Below are 22,574 nucleotides of genomic sequence, written 5' to 3' on the forward strand. Positions count from 1 at the left end.
TCCGAGAGAGAGGGTCACCTACTTCAGTGTATCCATTGATGTGTCTGTTCTTATAACCGTATACAACTAAATCGTAACTCTAGGCTAATTACATGCAACCGTTTTGGTGAAAAACAAGATAGTACATTATACATACATGCATACATATATATGTGAAACTATATAATGAGAAACAAGTTTTATCCGTGCACTGAATATGAAAGGTTTTTGAAATTGACAAATTGATTGTGGATTCAATATTTACCTATTAAGTTGGTGTTTTAAACAGAAAAAAAGAGAACAAAACCGAACAAATGATAGTAGAACATTTTAAATAAAACCTTTTTGGCAACTGACTGTCTGAGTTTTACTACAATTTTATTGCAACTTTACGCTTATTTCCGAATCATAAGTTCAAATTCTCAATTTTTAAAACTAGTGAAATGCAATTGCGGTACACGGATTGGCTGGGATGATTATCCTTTCACATGCCGTTGTAGGCGGGACCACCACCTCCCTCGGGCACCACCCAGTTGATGTTCTGCTTGGGGTCCTTGATATCACAGGTCTTGCAGTGGATGCAGTTCTGAGCGTTAATTTGCAGCTTCATGTTGCCGCCCTCCTCGTTGGGCACGTACTCGTACACTCCGGCGGGGCAGAATCTTTGCTCGGGTCCCTCGTACAGCGCCAAATTATGTTCCACGGGGATGCGGTCGTCCTTGAGGGTAAGATGGGCGGGCTGGTCGCCTTCGTGGTTTGTGCCCGTGAGTGCCACCGAAGACAGCAGATCGAAGGAGATCTTGCCATCGGGCTTGGGGTAAACGATGGGCTGGCAGGAACTGGCCGGCTGCAGGGACTCGTGATCCTGGGGACCGTGTTTTAGGGTCCAGGGTTCCCGACCGCCCATGAAAATGGAGAAGCCACTGAGCACAAGGCCACCGTACAGGCCCAAAGGATTGTGGAAAGATGGGTGGACATTTCGCACGCTGTACAGATCCTTCCATACAAAGGAGTTCTTGATTCTGGGAAAGAACATTTTGGTTACTTCAAATTGTGTCTATTCTACCTGCAAGACTTTAAACTTACTTCTCCGCATAGCCCGTGGGTTCAACACCAGCCGTCGATTGTGCGTCCGCATTGATGGCTTCAAAGGCACTCTCCGCCGCCAGCATGCCGCTCTTCATCGCGTAATGGGAGCCCTTGATGCGAGGGACATTCAAGAAGCCAGCACTGCAGCCCACAAGGCAACCTCCCGGAAAGGATAGCTTCTGGGGCAGGCTTTGGAAGCCACCCTCATTGATGGCACGTGCCCCATAGGCAATTCGAGTGGCTCCCTCGAAGACGTGTCGCACCTTGGGATGCGTCTTGAACCGCTGGAACTCTTGGAAGGGACTGAGCCAGGGGTTCTTGTAGTTCAAGCCGACCACAAAGCCAACTGCGATGGTGGGTGTGGGCTCGTTCAAATGGTACAAGAAGGAACCGCCATATGTGAAGCGGTCCAGAGGCCAGCCAATGGTGTGCTCCACCAAACCAGGTCTGGAGAATGAGAAACATAGAGGTAGTACTTGTTATTTAGGTGATCTTTTTTAGGCACTCACTGATGCTTCTCGGGGGAAATCTCCCAGACCTCTTTTAGACCGATTCCGTAGGCTTGAGGTTCGCTGCCCTCGTTCAGTCCGAACTTCTGCATAATCTGCTTGGTCAGGTGTCCACGGCAGCCTTCGGCAAAGATTGTAGTCTTGGCGTGCAGTTCCATGCCACGTGCAAAGGTGTCTTTGGGAGCACCGCTCTTGGCAATGCCTACGTCGTTGGTGGCAATGCCCTTGACACTGCCATCCTCGTGAAATAGCACCTCGGAAGCAGCACAGCCGGGATAGATCTCCACGCCCAGGGCTTCCGCCTGATCCCCAAGCCACTTGACCAGGTGGCCCAAGCGAACTACGTAGTTGCCATGGTTGTCCATGGGCCAGCCCTTGAAGACCGGAATGGAGATGCGGCCGGATCCGGTGAGGAAGGAGAAGGTGTCCTTGGTCACGGGTGTGTTAAGCGGGGCTCCCTGCTCCTGCCAGTCCGGGATAAGCTCGTTCAACGAGATTGGATCTATGACGGCGCCGGAGAGAATGTGTCCGCCAACTTCGGCGGCCTTTTCCACCACGCAGACGCGAATTTCCTACAAACAAGCGGGGGCTCATAGTGCTTCCGGTGCTCATATAGAGACTAACATACCTGATCCTTTTCCGCCGCCAGTTGCTTCGCCCGAATAGCCGCCGACATGCCAGCCGGTCCGCCACCCACGATCACCAGATCCACCTCCTCGATGCAGCGCTCCATGTCCACTTCCGTCCAGCGCTCATCCTTTTCGCGGGGATTCAGCGTATAGTGGGTGGTGATCCTGGGAAATTTGGCCACATCGGAGATGCTGCGAGCAAGGGAGGGGCTGAAGAGTCTCCGGACTAGGTGGGGATTAGATCATTGTATAATCAGCCGATTTAATGGGTTTTTGGGTCTATCGGCATCTTTGCGGTTATGTAATGCCTGAAATTTGGGTTCAGGGAACACTTACCGCTGTGCATTTTCAAGAGTGCCGACATTTTCAGCTTCTTTTGCAGCTAATAGCGGTTTTCCAGTGGGAAGGGTTGTAGAGTTGCAGAAGCGCTCCGTAAACTGTTCCTATTTACGTATGTATGTATGATGCTGTGTTTATTCTAATCCCAAACACAACACAAACAACAAGATCGGTGCAACAAGTTGGACTTTAGACCCGTCCACCTGATGACGTAGCTCCGTCCAAAGTTCGTTGGCAGTATTTACTGTTCGCTAATGTGTATTCAGCACTCGAGATTACCAACTTGGTATACAAATAAACTGATCAAACTGAAAAATTAAAGCTGTTTGGTTTATATTCTCAAGCAGCGGCTTCTTATGCTCACAGCTGGGCGATAAGAACGAGTGGTACTAAAAATGACCACTCTCCGAGGCCTCGACCCATCCTGATAAACTGGTATACACGGGATTATAGCGATGTCACAAACCGGACCAGAGTTGGCAAGCATTTGAGAAGCGTTATTATTAGAACATTAAAACAGGTTCCATTTCATTTATTTTGGCATTGGGACTTAACCTTTGTAAAAAGGAATTCAATAAATTTCATATGAAATCATCAGCTGACCATTTGTTGAGGGAATCAAGACTGCAAATTGTTGATGAAAAATTTGTCTGCTTGTTTAAGTTCTTAATGCAATAAATCTATTTGTTGATAATGATCAAATCCTAATTCATATAAAATAAATAAAATAATAAATAATAAAATAAATAAATAAATAAAATAAATAATAAAAATAATAAATAAATAAATAACATAAACATTGTATAAATATAAAATTTTTACGGTACGAGTTTTTAGAGATTTTCACGTTATTCCACAAGAAACAGTATACAATTAGTTTTAAAGCCATTAAAAATCAAAATAATTCGTTTTGATGCAATGATAGCGCCATAGTAAAAAGTATACATATTTATGCCCATTACTCATAGAGTGAAATCATATATACTTGATCAGGATTAATAGCCAAGTCGATTTGTCCGTCCGTCGCAAGTTTGTTGACCCATGTTGCCACGCCCACAAACCGACCAAAACTGCCACGCCCAAACTTTTAAAAAATGTCTTGATATTTTTTCATTTTTTTATTATTTTTATTTATTTATTATTTTTGTAGTTATTAGTCTTGTCTTGTAAATTTCTATCGATTTTTCATTTAAATTTTCCAAATTGATGGCTTAGGCCCGAAACAAAATCAAGTAAGCAATGCCTGACTAAAAGAGGATTCGGTGATACTAAGAGATCCTCGCAGTTGTAGAAGAACAGATCACGACCAGTACAGAAACTAATAATGTGTGGAATAATAGGTACATATACCCCTCAAATTGAAATGCTTTCAGATGTTCCGAGTGCGCCATAGTTTAAAATAAAGCAATCTTTATTTAAAATGTTGGCAAACGATTTTATTCACGCCAATTTCAGTTTCTTCAGTATTACACCAGGTATATTTATAGATAAGAACTTCAAAGCACGGTGAATTTTTAATCCAGCCCATTCATTAAAAATTCATAGTTCAGGCATTAGTCAGTAGTTCGTGTTAGGGGGGGAGTATACGTATATCAATTTCGATCCTTGCGTACGTTCGTCAATATCTATTTACAAGGAGGCTTCCGGCAGGACTTCTTCACTGGCCGAAGAACTGATCCTGTTCCACACTCCCATCCTCCGTGGTGGTCGCCTGTCCGCCGCTCTTCACCTGCTGATCCTGCAGCTCCTGTTTCTTGAACAGCTCCGTCATGGCCTTGTCCACTGGACTGCGTTCGCCTGGATTGCCTTGGTTGGCCTTGGTTTGCTTGGACTCGGGAGACGCCGGCTTTACTCTCTTACCGAAGCGAATGAAGTTTGAGTCCATCTTCCCGGATCGCACGAAGTCCTGCGGAGCAGAGCGCCCGAAGCGCATGAAGTTGTCCGGGCGACCGAATCGCATGAAATCCTGTTTGGGACTGCGAAGCTCCTCGTGCGGACTGCGTCCGAAGCGCATGAAATTGTCGGAGCGTCCGAACCGCATGAAGTCCTCCGCCGGAGAGCGTCCAAACCTCATGAAATCCTCAGAAGGAGTGCGGCCAAACCTCATGAAATCCTGCTTGGGATCTCGACCGAATCTCATGAAATCCTGCTTGGGATCTCGACCGAATCTCATGAAGTCCTGCTTAGGATCCCTGCCAAACCTCATGAAGTCCTGTTTCGGATCCCGACCGAACCGCATAAAGTCCTGCTTGGGATCTCTGCCATATCGATCCATGCCTGCCCGTTTGGACATGCCCTCCAGTTCGTCCGATCCGCCATAGCTGCCCTCCGGAGGCAACTGCTCCGCCTGCCTCTTTCCGAAGTGCATGAAGTTGTCCTGCACGGACCTTCGCTTGGCCTCCAGTTCGGGATCGTACTTGTAGCGCGGTTTCCGGCCGTGTTTCTGGAAGTGCAGAACCACTGCGTTCTTCGAGTAGTCGATGCCAATCACGGATATTGGGTGCCGGAACTCCAGCTCCGCCCTCTCGGTTTGATCGTTGCCGAGCAGTGCATCTACCAGGTCGTTGTCCTGCGGAGAACTCGCCTCGGAGTCAGTGTCCTGCAACGAGTTGCCCGCATAGTTGGGCGCATCGATGATCTCGCTGTGGATGGCCGACTGCATCTGGTACAGGGCCAGCAGAAACATCAAGGCAATGCCCATCTGCAAGGATAAGAAAGGAGTGACGGCGGGATAATTATGAGGCGGCGACAGCTCGCGTTATCTATTGCAACTTTTAATCACATTAAGACCGTTCGTTTTACTTAGGGTAACAGTAGCCACCAGCAGCCAGGCGGGCAGACAAAGTGTCCTGCTAATTAACCATCATGGTATTTATGGCCAGATCTGTTTGGCCGGCGCGTATAAAGTTAACTAGCCGCATTAAAACCACCACAATGGCACGGCACGACAATGGGCCCTCACACCCACATGGCCACCCACATGGTCACCCTATCAGCCACCCACTCAGCCACCCACATCGGCATATAACCAGGTTTACAGGCATTAACACTTGTTCGGGAAGCCCGGCGAAGTGGGCGATGAGAGGAAGTGCCAGGGGAGCAGTTGATGTATGGTGTCCGGACGAGGACGAGAACGAGGACGAGGACGGGGACGAGGACGACACAGCTCCATTAGAGATGCAAATGATTATGGCTTTTGGATATGGTGACGGCTCAGCCTGCGAGGCCTGCTCAAGGCAAGCTGATCCACTGAGTGCCGTGTCAGCGCATTGTGGACGTGGCATCTGCAACAGGTTGCAGCGGCAGTCAGGAGTCTGCAAAATTGAATAGCCAGGTCCATTAGGAATGGTGCAAAAGTGCTGCCCTGCTTCACCTTCTTCTTTCTGATGCGACTGACCACAAAGAGCATTGGGGTCACCAATCCATTTCTGCCCGGCACTGTATCTATCTTGGCTAAGATCACTGAATGCATGTCTGCGTATGGGTACTTTCAACTGAAGACAACTTTCAACTGACGACGACTAATACATTAGTCGTTAAATTTTATTTAGCGCTTAAAAATCTGGCCGTCGTAATAATAATGGGCCAGCTTTCTGCAAACCCTGTTAATATTCGGATATAGCTAACAAAGCTTCTCAACTCATAGATAATCATCGTTATTGGCTGCCATCTTTATGTGGCTATATTCGCTTTCTTTCGCTTCGGAAAATATTGAAATGTGTTTTGTGAAGTCTGCAACTAAGTTGCAGGAAGAGGAAAAATCAGTGGCAATCAGGGGTTTTCCCAACCGCCAGCCAGAGGCCAATTAGTACTTCTGCACCGTCGAAGTTTGAGTGCTCCGTTTGGATAAAATTAAAAACTTGCCCAGACAACTCACCACAAAAACTTGACCTCCAAGTCGCCGCCTGATGAGCAGACTTCGCAACCGCGAGCATTAACATACTTTCGGCGGTACTCGCTTAATTCGATGTCGGGCAATCAGAGCCGCATTCAGGTATTCGAGTGCTCAAGAGTGCGAAGACGATGGCCCAGACCAACCGTCTGAAGATTGAAGATTTGCATACGCACTTCTCAGCTGAGACTTTAATGGCCAAAAGTGTTGCAGTTGCCGTCGCAGTTGCACTTGCAGTGCAGTTGCAAATGCAAGCCTGCGATTGCAACAGGTGAGGAAAACTCAAGGGTCCCATAAAAGAGGAAAGCAGTCAGGGCTCCAACTGGGTATGTTGCAATACCCCTGCCGCGGCCAACATATGACAGACAGCCTCTCCAGAGGCAAGGAGTCAGCGAATGTGAAGTGGGTAGACAACAATTGCCAAACGTCTGATTGATTTGCGATGCCGAAATATGCATTTAAAATTCACAAATGTGCCGCGCTGCCTTGTTTGTTCTGGGCAGAGGCAGAAGGCTAAAAGTCGGCGAAATAAGGAATGGGAGGTATCAATAACAAACTCGTTAATTTGCTTAGCCCGCGCAGGCAAGCTGGAATATGGAATATGGCAAATGGTTGATGGCTGATGGCTGATGGCTGATGGCTGATGGTAGAAGGAAGATGGAAGATGAAACCCGGGATTCGGGACAGGCCTAAACTGATTTGCATGGCATATGCGATACGTTTGATATCTTTGAAGTAGCTGCCCTGGCAACACCACCTGCCCGCACCACCGGATCCTGGATTTGCAGGATTCATGCACGCGGAGCACATTACCCGTGGCGGGGCATTTAAATATCATTTGTCAGGCTGGAGCTGCAAATGTGGGACACCTCCGGAGACAAATGATGGGCTCGCGGAGCATTTCACTTGTCCACTGTCGGCGATAAATCAAAAATTGCACACGCTTCGCTGTACGACTCCTGAGGTCCGGCAGTTAACGCCACCATTTCCGCATTTCTAGCGCAGGTGCGAATGCAAATGGAAATCTAGCTCCGCCCTGGGACCCAAAAGTGCACTCATAAATATTTCAATTTGCCTTCATTAACCGAAATGGCTGCTACCGTTCCCTGTGTCTGCTGGATACGAGGAAAACTATTTCCTGGTTGTTGGTTGTTTTGCTCACTCCAACTAATTTTCAGGTGGGACTGTCGAAAAGTTGACAAAACCGAATTAGTTGGCTTTAGTTTGGCAAACACTTTTTGGCCAATTAAAAATTACCCCGATTTGGGTATTAGAGTATATTATTTCACGCATTTACGAGGCCAACTTATTAGTTTAGACGAAAGGGAAATGTCAAACCTCGCATCCAACTGTATGTATTTATTCGAAAAATATCATAGTAACTCTCCCTTAGCTACTTTGTGCCATTCGGCGAAAGTTATCAAGTGATTTTAGCTAGTTAACACTGCGTAGTGTCATTTAAATCTGTGGTTAAATCCACAAATAGGTGGTTGGCTTTTCCGAGGAATACTTCGATTGCCTACGGCCCAGCACGGTTTTCACTCTTTTCGCACAAAACCATGGCACTCACCTCTGAAACCTGTCCCCTTAGTAGGAACTAGAGTGAATTAGGGTCTGGGGATCCTTTTGGGCAGCACACACACTTGTTGCCCGGTCGAAGGTGGAACGATTCTGTGAGGATGTATGGCGAAACATCCTGTTTTATATGCTGTGGCTCCTTTGTGCTGGCTTCGAAGGAGGCTGATGTTGAGGTGCCTGCGAGTGGGCGCGCGCAACAAGTGCTGCGGCAACATGTTGCCAGAGGACCCTCAATGGAACTGATTTCCGCTGCAGTTTTTTCTGTTTTTCTGTTTTTAGTGCGCTAGTCAGCACCACGGATTAGCAGTTGTATTCTGTGCTGAAAAAACCTTGACAATGTCGCCAAATGGTCGCTGGTCAGCCGCTGATAGGTTTGTTTTGCTTGTCAGCGGCTGTCAGCGGGACAAAAGGCCCAAACACAGGCCGCATTCATGCTGACTTATTAGCCAGAAGCAGCAAAGCAGCAAAGCAGCAAAAGCGGCAAAAGCAGCAACAATGACGTAGCAACATTTCGACGCCAGTCTGCTGGCCACTCGAGTACCAAATTGTATGCAAATCGCCCACAATTGTTATGTTACGCCCACTTTTAAGTCGGTAGTGGGAGGAGCAGGGACATCCTGGCCGGGCACGTCCAATTAGCCTCCTAGCCAGTGGATCGACTACGTGTCCGTATGCGTTATAATTTGCCATTGCCGTCGCGGCGTTTATGGCGCTTTATGGCCCTGTAACCTGTAACGGGATACGTTGTGGCGCCTCTGGCATCTCATCCAGCACCCCAAACCACCCCATCCCCGCCAGCTTTTCAAGACTCGCCTCTTGGGTGGGGCTGAGAAACTGCTCAAAAGGCGGAAGTCTGTAATTACGGCCCGGCAAAAGGCCAAAGTTTTGGAGACGAGTCTCATCAATGGCTTTGTCTCTTGGCCAGCACGCATGACTGGGCAGAAATGTGTCGGGTTTTTTTTTTGGCCAGCTTTATTGGGTGTCCACTGCGCTCTTTGCGATCACCAAAAATCAATATAAACTCGCTCAGAAACCACGTCTGCAGTTGGCTTCATTAGCATAAATAGATGCGAAAATCGGAAATGAAAACGAATTAAGGCGAAGAAGGCAATGTGATAAGGCGGGACTAGTTCAAGTTCAAATTTTGCTTCGGGTTTGATGACCAGGCCAAGTCGTGTGCCAATCGGCCAGTTAAAAATAGTTTAGCTACAGATGATGATCTGCCCAAGAAAACTACGCTGCTCTGTAATCTATGGACTCACTCCAGAAGCCTTTATTGTTCATTCATTTGCATTTGAATTCCTTTCTATGTCTCAAAGATATAAGTATCTTCAAATTTAAATAAATTTGATGTTTATTTCAATGTTGACTTGTGTGATTTGTAAAAGACCTCTACTTATGAAAGCCACAAAAACGTTAAGATTCTCCCATTGTATTTTCTTATAAGTCTATATCTCAAAGCGTGTGTAACTTCGATTTGAACCCAATATTTAATTGTTAATTAAATAATTTCTTTGAAGAGCAGTACTTGTTACGGCCAATGCTCGCTTAAAAATATTAGTCAATATCTAATCATTGGCAAAGCCTGAACTTGAAACAACTGTAGCAATCAGGTTGTATATGTTTTTATGGTGTAACATCAACTTATTGCAAGCATTTGTTTTGAATCCGCTTGCTTGCTGTTATATGATAATCAGATATTTTATCACGTACAAGGTCCGAACAATAAGCAACTTTTGTTAATAACCAAGACTAGTTTATTATAGTAGGCCGTTAATAACCAGTACCACTATTAATTGATATAAAAGGTTAGACATTTAATAAAAACATATTGATTAAAGTATATTTAAACTTCATTCTTCTAACTTCGAGCCTACATGAAAATATCACGTGGCGCTTTTACGTTTCTGGCCAAAACGCGAGGTGAGCTGAGGTCAGGTCAACTGATGATGCTTCTTCGCACTCTCATCTTGGCCACTTTGATTAGCCCGATTAGGTGCAGCCCTGGCTCGAAATAAAACCAATAAAACAGATGCTGCGGCGCTGTTTCGATGTCAATGCCATTGTCAATTCGCGGCTGCTGCTCTTTTCTGTTTATTTTCCTACGGCTTTTCTGTTTCGCTCTTTTGATTAACTTGAACAACTGTAACTAACCAGATCCGTCTAATTAATGGCCAGCGCAAGGGGGATTTATGTGGGCCATAAAGCAAACTCAGGTAGCCGCTTTTCGCCGATCCACCCACCGATGCGGTTCGTTGGCATTAATGGTTGGGGCCAAGCTGATTTCCCTAAAGAGGGGCGGTCCACACTGCGTATGCGCAACGCTCGCGCTGCTGGCCCGAAAATTGTTTGTTGAATTGTTTTCATTTGGTTGGAAGTCCAAACGCAATTGCATCACGTTCTAACTGCTGTCGGATGCAGTGCCTCCTAAATTGAATGGTGAGCCGGTAAAGCGGGCGAACACGTTCGTTTTCTTAGAGCGCAGCGATGTGAGAAAAAGGTGCTCAGTAGTTCGACCCCTGACCGGCAAGGGGGTAAAAGGGGTTAAGCCGGGTCAAGGGGGTTAAGGGGCCGAGTGGGAAACCCCTCGCCTGGCATCGCGTGCAACTCTGCTCGAGTCTCTCTCGGATTCAGAGATCTTTGGGTACACCGAAAAAAAATTAATCTAATATGGTTATCTTTTTAGCATGTCAAAAATCTTTTACAATTCTAGGAAAGTACTAGGAAAATAGAATATTTCATATTTTTCCACATAGAAAATGAATGAACTTTTCATCCAAAGAATCTTCAGCGCACACGCTCACCACAAAGATGTAAATATCTTTGTGACCCGAGATGGAGGCGCTTTTCTGTCGGTGTGTTAGCTTGGAAGCAAGCTAGTAGCTACCAGGTATCTGGTGTCGGAGTATCTGCATCTGTGTGTGCGCCAAACTAGCCGATGCGATACATAGTTTGGCCCAAAGTGGTTTTCGTTTTATTTTCTATTAGGTTGGCTGGGAGTGCGAGACTCTTTTCGTGATCAGTTTGTGTTTAGCATTCGGTGAGCGCGGGTCAACAGTATCTGAATCTGAAACTGAATCCGCAAAGTATCCAAGTATCTGCGTAAAAGGGTCTGCCATTGTTGCCAAGTGAAGGTGCGATCGAATTAATACTATTCATTTAAACAGAAGTCGAATCCGAAGATGGTTTTAGTGGCATTATTGCAATTAGCATGCGAATCAAATGCGCTAACAAAGCCCAAGGCTCTCTGAGTTATAGATGTTACTTTGTTATAAGAAACTAAAGTCGAAAATGTGATGGGTCCTAGGTGCCTGGATGAATATTTTAATATTTGAATATATTTCTCAACCACTGTATACCCGACAATTCGTGACTGTACTCACGTCCCCCTGCATTCACGTCCACATCCACTCCTTGATTTTATTATCGCATTGTTGACATCTCCGACTGCTCCAAACTGGTTGGTTGTCCCCAGAAAAGAAGCCTAACATGCAAGCAGCCAAGGAGCACCGGGCACTTTTCGGGTATTTCCAAATTGGGAAACCGGGAAACGCCAGCCACCTGGACATTCTTCTCGAGCAAGTGCGGCTGTCGTCGGACATGCAATCACCGTATCAAGTGCTATAAATTGCCGTCTGTAGTACCCGTGCCTGTTGGAAAGTAGTGGCTCCTATCCGGGAATCGTTTAATGGCTTTTGCCTATCGAGCGTTTAAGATGCCAACTCGATTGCCCCAGGAGGAGATCTAAAATTGCAATAATTGCCGCTTAGCAAGTGTTGCACAGATCAGCGGGTCAGCGGGTTGTATGTGGCAATCCAATCTCTTGGCCGGGTTAGCACATGTCTGCCCTTTTCACTTTCGAAAACCACGTTCGCTGCCGCAGTCTTTGGTATCAGCAATGAACTACGCTTCATGGCGGCGATCTTGGCCGCAGGCTTGCCATTCTTGGCCCAATGCTAGAGTCATTTAAAGCTCTTAATTTGGGACCGAGACATTCAGAATCGCCATAAAACTGAAGCTGTAGCAATCGCGGCACTTTGTGGTTGGCTCATTTATAGCCTAACGTCGGGTACTTCCATTTTCACTAGCACTTTGAACAGAACCATAGCATTTATATTCATTTCGGATTAGCATCAGTCATAGATTATGTATAGGAATCTAATATAATTCTGATTTGAAACTAGATCTAATCTATGCAAAAGTCCTAATATCAAGTTCAGTTTATACGGTTTAATTAAACGTGTTTTCTTCTTAAAAACTATGACAATGACATCCCATTTTCATTGGAAACTAAACATTAATATTATACTTCTTATGAAAGGGTATATGGCCCATATATACATTCCTTTCTCGTCATGAATTCAGTTTCACTTGTCACCCCAACCCCAGCTCATTGCTGGCCTGCTCCACCAACCAGAAGATTATAGGTAGTCCAGCTTGTTAAGCGGGTCCAAGTCCGCGCCGTCTAATAACCAAGTGTGCGTCGAATGCGGGTCAATGTGTCAGCGGACCAACGGCTTTCGATCAAGTTTACGTCAGCGGAGTGGATGAAGGACACAAGGTGCTCTGGGCATGCTCCACCGCCCGTGGCAAGCTCATGGTGCGAATCGTGGGGCATGCGACATGTACATAGGCTTGGAAGGGGATGGGGTTGGAGATGTAGATGTGGCAATAGCTTAATTGGTGCCGTAACGCCAAATCGGTGTCGCTCCGCTTGCCCACTCGATGGTCACTGCGTTGACACTCAGAAACCCAGCCAGCCAGTTATGTGGCCACTGGCCAGTCAGCCAAACGTGGCCTAATCTGCAATTGTCGCTCCGCCGGCTAACTGGTTGGTTGCCTCATACTCAAACTCGTACTCACATGGGGCTACGACCACTTTACAGCCAAGATCAAATGAAATTAAAAGTGCACTTGGCGGCGACGGCCATTACGTGGTCGCAGCCACATAAGTGTCCAAAAAGGCACAACAATGTCAACTCCATTTTTAAGATCATAATTTTGATAGCAATAGGTATTAAAGCAAGTGGTATTTCCCAGATATTTAAAGGGGGGAGGGGAATATCTAACTTCGCATCTATATAGAATATCTATTGGTCCACTTCAAGAGAAGGTTCCTAAAAGTACCACCTTGTAAAATGTGCACCCTCCACCATAACAAGATGCTTCAATATTCCGCTTTGATTCTATGTGGGACAGAAGCTATTTGAGATGACCGCCAAGCCGAAGTTCGTTTATGAGAAGGATGACCTGGGCACCATTGGCGAGGTGGACGACAACGAGGTGGACCGCATTGCGGAGTGCTTTAAGGGACGCAGTCTGTTCATCACAGGAGGCACTGGGTTCCTGGGCAAGGTTTTGGTCGAGAAGCTGCTGCGGTGAGTGGGTGGAAGGTGAATGGGCAGCTGGTCCGCACGTGACCCCATTAATCCCCATTTCCGCGATGGCTTATGCAATCTTATTAATTCGTGCAGGTCGTGCGGTGGCCTAAAGCGCATTTATCTGCTCATCCGCCCCAAGAAGGGCAAGGATCCTCAGGAGCGCATCAAGGATATATTCCAGAATGTGGTAAGTTGGGGTGGGAATTATGGAAACTATGAGAAATTATTGCCTGGCTTATGAAATTAATCAACTTACTTGTGGCGTGTGGCGTGTGGTATGTGCAGCTTTTCGACCAGGTGAAGCAGACGCGAGGCGAGGAGCACATCCTGCAGCAAGTGGTGGCCATAGCCGGCGACGTCCTTTCGCCTGGCCTGGGAATCTCCGAGGAGGATCTGGCGACTCTGCGCCAGGAGGTGTCCATTGTGTACCATTGTGCAGCTACAGTGCGGTAGGTATCTATGCATGTACTCATCTACGTTCACAACTCATACTCAAAGAAAATTCGACCCTGTCCCATGCTCTTTTGTTAACTCTTAATAACCATTATGCAACAATTATGTGGATCATTATTTGAAAACCCTATATTTATAAGGAGTCTATAGGTATAAAGGGTATAGGGTAATCGAACCATACATTTTCGTGGTATCCCGCTAATCATGCACTTTTATACAATTTGCTTCGCTAGCTTTGATGAACCTCTCCGGAATGCCGTGTTCATGAACACACGCGGCACCAAGTACATGCTGGAGCTGGCTCAGACTTTGAAGCACCTGGACTTCTTCGCCTACTGCTCGACGGCCTACTGCCACCTGCACGTCAAGACGCTGTACGAGAAGCCCTACGATCCGCCAGCAGATCCGCACAAAGTGATGCAGGCATGCGAGTGGCTGACGGACGACGAGGTAGCCACCATCGAGCGCAAGGTGCTCGGGGATATCCCAAACACGTATGCCTACACCAAGTCCCTGGCCGAGGCGCTGGTGGTGGAGAAGTTCGAGGAGCTTCCCGCCGTGATCCTGCGCCCCTCGATCGTCATCCCCATCTGGAAGGAGCCCATTCCCGGCTGGACGGACAACATCAACGGGCCCACCGGCCTGCTCATTGGAGCTGGAAAGGGTGTTATCCGCACCATGTACTGCAACTCCTCCGGCTACGGCGATTTCCTGCCGGTGGACGTGGCTGTCAATGGTATTCTGGTGGCCAGCTGGAGGAACATCACAGCGGGCACAGATAAGACGAATCGGGTTGCACACATGACTTCCTCCAATGACATTAAAGTGTCTTGGGCGGAGATCATCGAACTGGGTCGCTGGGTGATTGAAAACAAGGTTCCACTTAACGGCGTGGCTTGGTACCCAGGTGGCTCGATGAAGTCCAACTACTGGGTGCACTTCATCTGCATGGTGCTCTTCCAGTGGATGCCTGCTCTCTTTGTGGACGCTCTGCTCTGGATACTTCGCTATCCCCCGGTATTGTGCCGCGTCCAAAACCGCATCTACAAGGGATTCGAGGTATTCGAGTACTATGCCAACAACGTTTGGAACTTTGACAACTCGGAGGCGGTGAAGCTGCGCAAGCTGATGAACAACAAGGAGCGGCGCACCTACGTGATCGAGAAGATCGAGCTGGACCTTATCGACTACTTCACCAACTGTGTTCTCTGCGCCCGACGCCTGATCCTCAAGGAGTCAGACGAATCAATTCCGGCCGCTAGGAGGCACATGAAGATGTAAGTATAGGCGGCGCGAAACAGAATCCCTATCCGCCACTGATCATGATCGTTTTTTTCTCAGAATGTGGGTGGTGGACAAGGTCTACAAGGGCATCTGGATCTTCGGCATCCTCTACATGCTCTATAGGTGCTTCTTCGCGGGCTAAAATCCGTCCGGATGAGATGCCTATTTAAGTGCTGGAAACCAAAAGATGTGCCCTGCCCCAAGCCGTAGCAGTTATGTTTTCTCTAGGACCTAAGTTTTCTAGTTTTAGGAGGTGCTGTTGCATTATGAGTATTTTACTTGTTTTAAAAGGCAGCAAATAAAAAAATTGGTTTATGTATGGCGACGACTTATAAAGGATATGCAATGGTAGTTTTACCATATATTATATATTTCACTGAGGAGAACGCTAACGACTCGACGCAGTACAGCAAAGTAACTGCGTGTAACTCTCTACCTTTTATAGTTAATCTAGAAAATATGTACTACATACATATATGTACATATACTTTAAAAGGATACGTACTTTAGACCGAATACAGTATACCCATTTACCCTACGAGTAGCGGGTATCGAGACGCATATATAGAGTCCATCTCTACCTAGCTTTCAGAAATCCTAAATTCGGAAAAAATATATATATTATGTATTCTACATGGTTTTTCAACATTTAGGAGTACTGTACAATTTTTAAATTTGTTTGCTAAAATATGTTTGCGTTTCACTTTGTACATACAAATAAAGAACAACAAAAGGTGGGTTTTTAAAACTTTTTTTTATATAAATTAACATTTATATAAACTACTTAGCTGGCTACAACTAAGAAGCTTATTTAACGAAAAATCTACAAGCAAATTATCAACAATAAATACACATTCACTTCCTCAAACGTGGCAGAGTCTGGAAAATACAGAAAATGTAAATGATTTTAGGCAACGTTAATAAATATTTATTCAAGTAACAAATTTGTATAATAAATAATACCATATAATGATTTGGTGAATTTTAAGTAACCTATTTACATTTTAACTTTTCGATACTGTTTAGAATGTTTGGCTTGATCAACTCCACTGCATTGAAGGTAGTATCTCGTTGGTCTATTGGCTTATCACCCGTGGTGACCTCGTTGCAGGTACCCCATTCCCTGGTTTCATTATCGAACTTAATGGAAAGTGGAGCGAATTTCGGGCTTAAAATCATGAATATGAATAAAACCCGGTTGCGAAAGTCCACTGTGGCATCCGTATGCGCCGGCCAGCTGCGTTTGTAGCAGAATTCTCCCAAATCATGGAGCACTAGCTCCAGATCAGATCGCAACGTGGACGAAAGGTGGGGAAAAAGACTTGCGATCAGAGGACCCCTGACATTGCACAACTTATCGTTGACCCTGACCAACGCCTTCTGATAAGTTGCCCCCGGCAGATGTCCTTCGATTTGGTACTTTATTATTTGCTCTAGAGTCAGCGATTTAAAAAATCTGAATTGCTCAAGATCGTGGAATATAACACTGCTTTGGAGAGAGGAAGCGACAAGGCGCTTCGTTGTAGGAGCGATGGTAGAAACCGGATGATCTTTATTTACCTTGCATGAACTGACATCGTTAGAATCTAGTAGATTTTGTAGCTCGGAGCACTCCAACAGTGTATTGCCGACTGCGAAATCCTGCGATGGTGTAATGTTTATTTGAGGATGAGGTCTTTCCGTAGTTTTGGTTGTTGCAGTCTGACTCGTCCTGATATCTTGAGAGCCAGGAAGTCGAGCCGCTTTATTCTGGACCACTATCACAGCCATCGGCAAAGGCTGAAACTCGTGCCTTAGTTGCGGAACCTTATCGTTCATCAGTTTAATTCGCTTGCAATTTAATACTGGGCTGGCCGCCTGTCGCTTTTTAGAAATCACAGAAACCTGAAAGGCTGGCTTATCACGACCGCTCAACGTGTTTACATTGGTTCCCAATTCTGCAGGATCTGTGTCTTTTGGCGCTTCCGTTTTCTTGACGTTATCATGCTCGTCTGCGGGCATAGAATCCGCTAGAATGAAATCCATTTGGTCCTCGGAATTCTGATTCTGTATGGCAAAGCAGGACAGACTTGGTCCATCGCTTTCGTTGGAGTCTAAGTCTATCGTCTGTTCCTCGGGATTAATGAGCTCCCATTGGCATTTTTCAGTATCGCAAATTGCCCGTTGGTTATTAAGAAACGTGATGGGTTCCTGCTTGACAGATGCCATTTGCAATGACGCTGGCGTATCAGTTGGAGTTTCTGGCACCTGTGACGTTTCCTCAATTTGATAGGATATTAGAGGATCGACTGCCGTTTGTAATACTTGCGAGGCAGATTCAACACTCGTCACGTCCACAAAATTCAAACTGTTGAGCTGTGATGGCGGCTGACTAAGTCCATCTTCACCAGGTTGGGTTGATAATGAAGCACAAACAGTGCTTGGACTTGAGGGAATTGAAACTATTTCAGTTGGCGTACTCACATCTCCATCTTTTACGCCACATATTTTCTCTGAAAATAAAATGAAATGAAGACCTTATTTAATTTTGGGTCAGGTGCTATTTATAAAAAGCACTCACTCAATAAAATCTTTTCTAGAACTGGCTCCACTCCCTCGATTTCAGCATTCAGTGTCTCATCAACGATCCGTGGAGCTCGTGGTATCCACTGGTTATGAGCCCAACAGCACGCATATAGTTTCTCTCTCTCTTGGCACAACTGCAACACATCATCAATTTCCTCGCCAGTGCGCTGCATGTACTCCTGTTCAACGATGAGATCGAAATCCGAGTAGGAACTTAATTCCCAAGGGCTCACTATTTTAGGCGATATATTGGACAGATTTAGCCTATCCAGGTGTACTCCCTTATTGTGAAGCAGTTCCTTCAAACGTGGCAATAAAACGCATAGATTTACAGGCCAGTTGCCATGGTCCACGACGTGCTTAAAGCAAAGCTGTAAGTCGTCTTCGCTTTTGTACAAGACCTCGCCATCGTGAATGCTCGTGTAATAGGAGAATTCTTGAAGGTTTAGGTGGTAGAGTATGCGCCAAATGGTTCTCATCAACCCTTCACTTGTGCAGATCAAATACTTCAGGTTGTCATCCTATTTAGAACGGGATTTGGGTCGGTCAAAATGTTGCATTCCCTACTTAAATTTCACTTCTTACCTTGCTACTTTCCGCAAAAAATAATTCCTTTGCTCTTTCGAGAAGAAATTGATTTTCTTCGTTCTGTGATAAACTGGTTGCATTTTCAGGATTTACGTCTGTTGTAACCATTGCTTCATCTTCAGGAATTTTTGTCGATCCGCTTTCAATTCCAGTGTTAGGTATAGATGAGACCTTTGAACTGATCGGTGAGTGTCTTAAATTATTAGATGATTCAGCATGGATCATTTTCATCTGAGCCGGATTTTCAAGAGAATCATTTAAATTAACTGAGCTGCTTTCTTTCGTTGTCTTTGAACTTGGTTCCAACGCTTTCCGTTTAGAAGGATTGGTATGCATTTTGGGTGCTTGTGGGCCAGTTGCTTGAGCTATGCGGACACCTTCAAAGTCAACTGAATTTGAATCCGATTGTGGCTCTTTGTCTTCAGCAGTGTCGGAAACAATGTGGCCGACATTGGTACAAATATTTGTCCTTTTGCTTCCTTGGGATACGGAGTACCTTTTATATTGTTGTTTTAGAAAAGCTTGTGTTACTGGGCAGTTGATACCATCAAACAATTTATCGAGAAAGTTATGGGCCTTATAATTCCACTCGATCTTCTGTTTGCTAAACATAATCATGTTGTATGAATGTACTTGATAAACTCAATTTTCTTTACCTCGATAGTTCTGAAAGCCTTTCAGCATTACGAAGACTACAATCTCTTGATGGTTCCGTAACGGCTTGTCCATGCTCCATTTCCGCTGACTTTTTCCCTTGATTTTTGAGGTTCGGCTCGGTGACAGCTTCCGGGACATCTAATGCGTCTTCATGGATAGGCACTGGTTGTAACTGAGACTGGTTTTGTTTGGGCATCGGTTTATTGATGGTTTCTTTTACGATTTCAGTTCTCTTTCTTCTGTAATTACACGGTTTATTATACATCTAGAAAAAGAGTAAAATATTTTTGTATACCTTTTCATTAAGATTTCCAATGCGTTTCTACGAACAGTTACCGTCGGTTTGCTATTGGACTCAACGCAACTTTTCTTGAGGATTTTTTCTGTGGTACACGTCGCAAAGCAATCCGTTTCCTTTAGACAACTGTTCTCATTATTCGCTGGATAACTAAGCAATTGTTGTAGCATATTGCCAGTACACGGCTTAAATCGAAAATCAAACTTTTCCCTCATCTCCGGTCCAGAATAAAAGCCTTTGTAGTAGTCCTGAATAACCGCATCTTTGGATTTTCCTCTATACTCAACGCACTTCTGCATTTGATTAACAATATCATCTAGATTGCTCACGTGACGTTTGAATATTTCTAAGGATACAGGACATGGCGGACACTCTTCTTCGTGCTTGTCGTCAGCCAAATTAGGCGTCCTTCTGGACAGTATATTTTCGTTATCTGTTGGTCTGCTGTAGTCACGAATTATTACTATTATATCTTAAAACAAATATAGGTTCAACTTACTTCTCTTTAGCGATATTTTGAGTTTTTTGTTTAACATTCTTCGTTACAGCAAACTCGTCTTGGTTGTTTGACTGCAGGCAACTTTCCTCACTTGAATTTTCTGTGGCACAAGGCACACTGTAATTTGGGTCCATTGGGTATCCCTCCTTGTTTTTCGGTGGAAAACTAAGCAATTGTTTTAGCTTTTTGCTGGGACACGGTTTAAATCGGCAAGCGAACTTCTTCCTCATCTCGGGTCCAGAATAGAAGCCCTTATAGTAGTCCTGAATAACCTCCTCCTTGCTTTTTTCTTTGTACTGATCGCTTTTCTGCATCTCATTAACAATAACATCGAGATTGCTCACATGACGTTTAAACATCTCTAAAGAAATGGGATTTGGGGGACAATTTTCTGGTGCTTCTTCATGAGCAAAATCCTGGCATTTGGGTTCGTTATGGGTTTTTCCATTATCTGCTCGAGTCATTGTAAAAAGGGCCTTCTCATCCAGTGGCTTAGCTTTTTCTGTAAGCTTGGCCAGCATCTTAGGATTAAGGCAATTAAATTTATAATTGAATCTTTTACGAACATCGTTGCGTGCATAAAATTTATTATAAAACTGACGGAACAATTTTTTGCATTGGGGATTTAAGGGATCAGAAATTAATTTTGACAGATGCTGTTCGTCTTTAATATGATTATTCACTAGAATTGGTCGGATAATCTCGTCATAATTAATATAATGACGAAAAGTTTCAAGTGAAACGGGAAAAATAAAGCGTCCATGTCTAAAAATGTTATGAAAACAGTTATTTAAAAATTACAACAAATTAAGATTTATATTTTTCTTACTTTTTAAGGTCCACTTCAACATCCGTCACAAAGGAAACCCTAAAATTGTTGTTTATAAGGTTATTGTTGTTGTTTTTATGCAGGTTATATTTACTTACTCTGATACTTCTTTGGTCTCTTCAGGTCTGGATTGGGTCTCGTCAGAAGCTTTGGTTATCGAAGCAGGCCTCTCAGGTGCCTTGGACATGGGCAGTTCTAAACCTAAAGGTAGAGTAACAACCGCCTTGCTCTGATGGGTTTTGACTTGGGGACTTAGGACTTTAGCAGAATTCTCGGGAGCTTCCGACCTGTGCAGATCGCGTTCTGGCGAAGGAGCAGCGAATGCCGGCATACATCTGCTTACTTTGTTGGCATCGTTCCTGAGATTTGCTTGGTTTTGGGAAATTTGGGCATTATGTGCCCACAATAGGCCTTCATTCGTGCTAATAACTTCTGCAGTACTCTTCTCGGGAGATTTGGGGACACGCAGCTCGTAATCTAGTATAGGAGTAGCTAACTGGGATACCCCTTCGCCCTTATTGGGACTAGTTTGGATTTGTGAAAAGTCATTGGTGTTCTGAGAACTTAATGAACCTCTCTCACTACTACAACAAGTTATTGGCCTGCGCGAATCAAGTCCTGGCGAGGGAGTAGCCAACTGTGGCAGCCTTTGCCTAAGCTTTTCGGCTATATCTTTGCCGAGAATTGACAGCATGCAGGCCTTCACAGCCGACGTACATGGCTTTAGTTTGTATACGTATTTATATCGTATCCTCGGAGTGATGTAAAATGCCAGGTAATAGTCCAGGGCACACTCCTGGACGTCCTTTGTCTCATAATTATGGTCAAGCCGCTGCATTTGCTCCACAATGTCCGATAAGTTTGCCATATTTTTCTTAAATAGCTCGAAGCTGACGATGGAACTGTGTAATATTTATAGTAAAAATCAGCATGAAACTATTCCCCATACTCACTTGTTCTTAAGGGATTTCATTACAGCGAGCTCTGTAATAGTCTTGATCGCTTTTTTGTCTAGCGGTTTGCCAGATTCGAGCAACTTTTCCAAAGGGATTTCTGTCGATTCATTGAAGATGTTTGTTGAGGATCGCTTTTCTGGATACATGTAAAAGCGGTTGTAAAACTTTTGCAGTGTACGAAGACGACAATCATCATCGGACAGCAGGACCAGGCAGTGTTCTATGCTTCTAACAATTTTTTTAAAGAGTAACATTTTGTTGATGCACTTTTCAAATGCTTCAAAGGATACCGGAAAACGGAAGGTGCCACATCTAAAATGAGTCCAAGGTGGATAATCTTCTTTGCTTAAAAATAATGCCACCCACCTCTCCACATTAACAATTACTTCCAGAGATTCCGATCCTGGTGGATCACATTCAACTGCGACGCCTTGAACTGCATCGTTGACTTTCGCGGTTTCAGAGAGCGCCGTCGATTGACTGTCTTTAACTAGGAAGTCGGATACGGGATGCTCTATTTGAGATGGTCCTGCAGTTTCCACGTCTGAAACCTCGTTTTGTGACCATGCTCCTGGCTCCGGCACTTTCAGCAAGTTGTCGCGTGTCCGCCTGGGACACGGCGCCACCTTGAAAGGGAATCGCGTCCGTATGCTGGGATTCCGGTAGAACTCTTGGTAGTACCAACGGCTCCACTCGGCCACCGTTTTTTTCTTTCCATTGGCAATTTTCAACTCACTTGCAATATCTGGCAAATTAACGATTAACTTTTGAAATGCCGCAAAGGACACTGGATACATGTTGGTCCTGAAATCAGACATTTTTGAATGTGTAAAGGGTTACCGCTTCACTGTTTCCTTATCACTTACTTTATATGAGTGGCCTTTTTTGTTGTCGATCCTAAACAACATCAACTTAACAATGCATACGCATTTTAATACCGCGAAATAATCTTGGGTGAATATCACAGTGTGACCGTTCAGCAAAATTCGGAAAGGCTCATGGGGCTTTCACACTACTGTCGGTATTTATCGATAGCACACGGAAGATTG

General features: G+C 45.0%; 4 protein-coding genes across 11 annotated transcripts; 1 reads left to right on the plus strand and 3 right to left on the minus strand.

Moving 5' to 3' along the window:
* Positions 1-338: 338 nt before the first annotated feature.
* LOC122626233 (electron transfer flavoprotein-ubiquinone oxidoreductase, mitochondrial) lies at positions 339-2,932 on the minus strand. The gene is made up of 5 exons (XM_043806410.1): positions 2,543-2,932; positions 2,206-2,432; positions 1,578-2,149; positions 1,066-1,515; positions 339-1,001 (listed from the first exon to the last, which is right to left on the minus strand). The coding sequence occupies exons 1-5, from the start codon at positions 2,568-2,570 to the stop codon at positions 464-466; spliced, it is 1,815 nt and encodes a 604-aa protein (XP_043662345.1). The 5' UTR covers positions 2,571-2,932; the 3' UTR covers positions 339-463.
* A 989-nt stretch (positions 2,933-3,921) lies between these two features.
* On the minus strand, positions 3,922-8,104 carry LOC122625475 (FMRFamide-related peptides). Its single transcript, XM_043805575.1, has 2 exons — positions 8,008-8,104; positions 3,922-5,246 (listed from the first exon to the last, which is right to left on the minus strand). Exon 2 carries the CDS (start codon positions 5,244-5,246, stop codon positions 4,203-4,205), a length of 1,044 nt encoding a protein of 347 aa, XP_043661510.1. The 5' UTR covers positions 8,008-8,104; the 3' UTR covers positions 3,922-4,202.
* Positions 8,105-11,050: 2,946 nt separating this feature from the next.
* On the plus strand, positions 11,051-15,584 carry LOC122613290 (putative fatty acyl-CoA reductase CG5065). Of its 2 annotated transcripts, none has more exons than XM_043787408.1 (6): positions 11,051-11,149; positions 13,218-13,393; positions 13,490-13,583; positions 13,682-13,845; positions 14,083-15,126; positions 15,191-15,584. In XM_043787408.1, the coding sequence occupies exons 2-6, from the start codon at positions 13,227-13,229 to the stop codon at positions 15,273-15,275; spliced, it is 1,554 nt and encodes a 517-aa protein (XP_043643343.1). In that variant the 5' UTR covers positions 11,051-11,149; positions 13,218-13,226; the 3' UTR covers positions 15,276-15,584. The 2 variants fall into 2 exon arrangements, with proteins under 2 accessions (XP_043643343.1, XP_043643333.1); XM_043787398.1 differs by having other exon boundaries at positions 13,215-13,393; positions 15,191-15,566.
* Positions 15,585-15,887: 303 nt separating this feature from the next.
* On the minus strand, positions 15,888-22,518 carry LOC122613246 (protein telomere ends associated). 7 transcript variants are annotated; one of them, XM_043787363.1, is made up of 12 exons: positions 22,392-22,517; positions 21,892-22,329; positions 21,523-21,837; positions 20,668-21,471; positions 20,570-20,608; positions 19,741-20,505; positions 19,239-19,685; positions 18,943-19,182; positions 18,284-18,890; positions 17,694-18,219; positions 16,694-17,625; positions 15,888-16,012 (listed from the first exon to the last, which is right to left on the minus strand). In XM_043787363.1, exons 2-12 carry the CDS (start codon positions 22,320-22,322, stop codon positions 15,989-15,991), a joined length of 5,130 nt encoding a protein of 1,709 aa, XP_043643298.1. In that variant the 5' UTR covers positions 22,323-22,329; positions 22,392-22,517; the 3' UTR covers positions 15,888-15,988. The 7 variants fall into 7 exon arrangements, with proteins under 7 accessions (XP_043643298.1, XP_043643282.1, XP_043643290.1 ...); XM_043787379.1 differs by lacking the exon at positions 15,888-16,012 and adding an exon at positions 16,449-16,619; XM_043787372.1 differs by lacking the exon at positions 15,888-16,012 and adding an exon at positions 16,449-16,622.
* Between the last annotated feature and the right edge of the window lie 56 nt (positions 22,519-22,574).

This window comes from Drosophila teissieri, chromosome 2L, assembly GCF_016746235.2.
Source record: "Drosophila teissieri strain GT53w chromosome 2L, Prin_Dtei_1.1, whole genome shotgun sequence".
NCBI lineage: Eukaryota > Metazoa > Arthropoda > Insecta > Diptera > Drosophilidae > Drosophila > Drosophila teissieri.

Excerpts from the sequence above, each read along its gene's own strand:
- LOC122626233 (XM_043806410.1), bottom strand. The coding sequence starts at position 2,570 with ATGTCGGCACTCTTGAAAATGCACAGCG. Across the intron at positions 2,150-2,205 it reads TGGCGGCGGAAAAGGATCAG|GAAATTCGCGTCTGCGTGGT; the intron begins GTATGTTAGTCT and ends GCTTGTTTGTAG. Across the intron at positions 1,002-1,065 it reads CCCACGGGCTATGCGGAGAA|AATCAAGAACTCCTTTGTAT; the intron begins GTAAGTTTAAAG and ends GTTCTTTCCCAG.
- LOC122625475 (XM_043805575.1), bottom strand. The coding sequence starts at position 5,246 with ATGGGCATTGCCTTGATGTTTCTGCTGGCCCTGTACCAGATGCAGTCG.
- LOC122613290 (XM_043787408.1), top strand. The coding sequence starts at position 13,227 with ATGACCGCCAAGCCGAAGTTCGTTTATGAGAAGGATGACCTGGGCACC. Across the intron at positions 13,584-13,681 it reads AGGATATATTCCAGAATGTG|CTTTTCGACCAGGTGAAGCA; the intron begins GTAAGTTGGGGT and ends TGGTATGTGCAG. Across the intron at positions 15,127-15,190 it reads GCTAGGAGGCACATGAAGAT|AATGTGGGTGGTGGACAAGG; the intron begins GTAAGTATAGGC and ends TTTTTTTCTCAG.
- LOC122613246 (XM_043787341.1), bottom strand. The coding sequence starts at position 22,322 with ATGTATCCAGTGTCCTTTGCGGCATTTCAAAAGTTAATCGTTAATTTG. Across the intron at positions 21,472-21,522 it reads ATGAAATCCCTTAAGAACAA|TTCCATCGTCAGCTTCGAGC; the intron begins GTGAGTATGGGG and ends AATATTACACAG. Across the intron at positions 17,626-17,693 it reads TCTAGAAAAGATTTTATTGA|AGAAAATATGTGGCGTAAAA; the intron begins GTGAGTGCTTTT and ends TTTTATTTTCAG.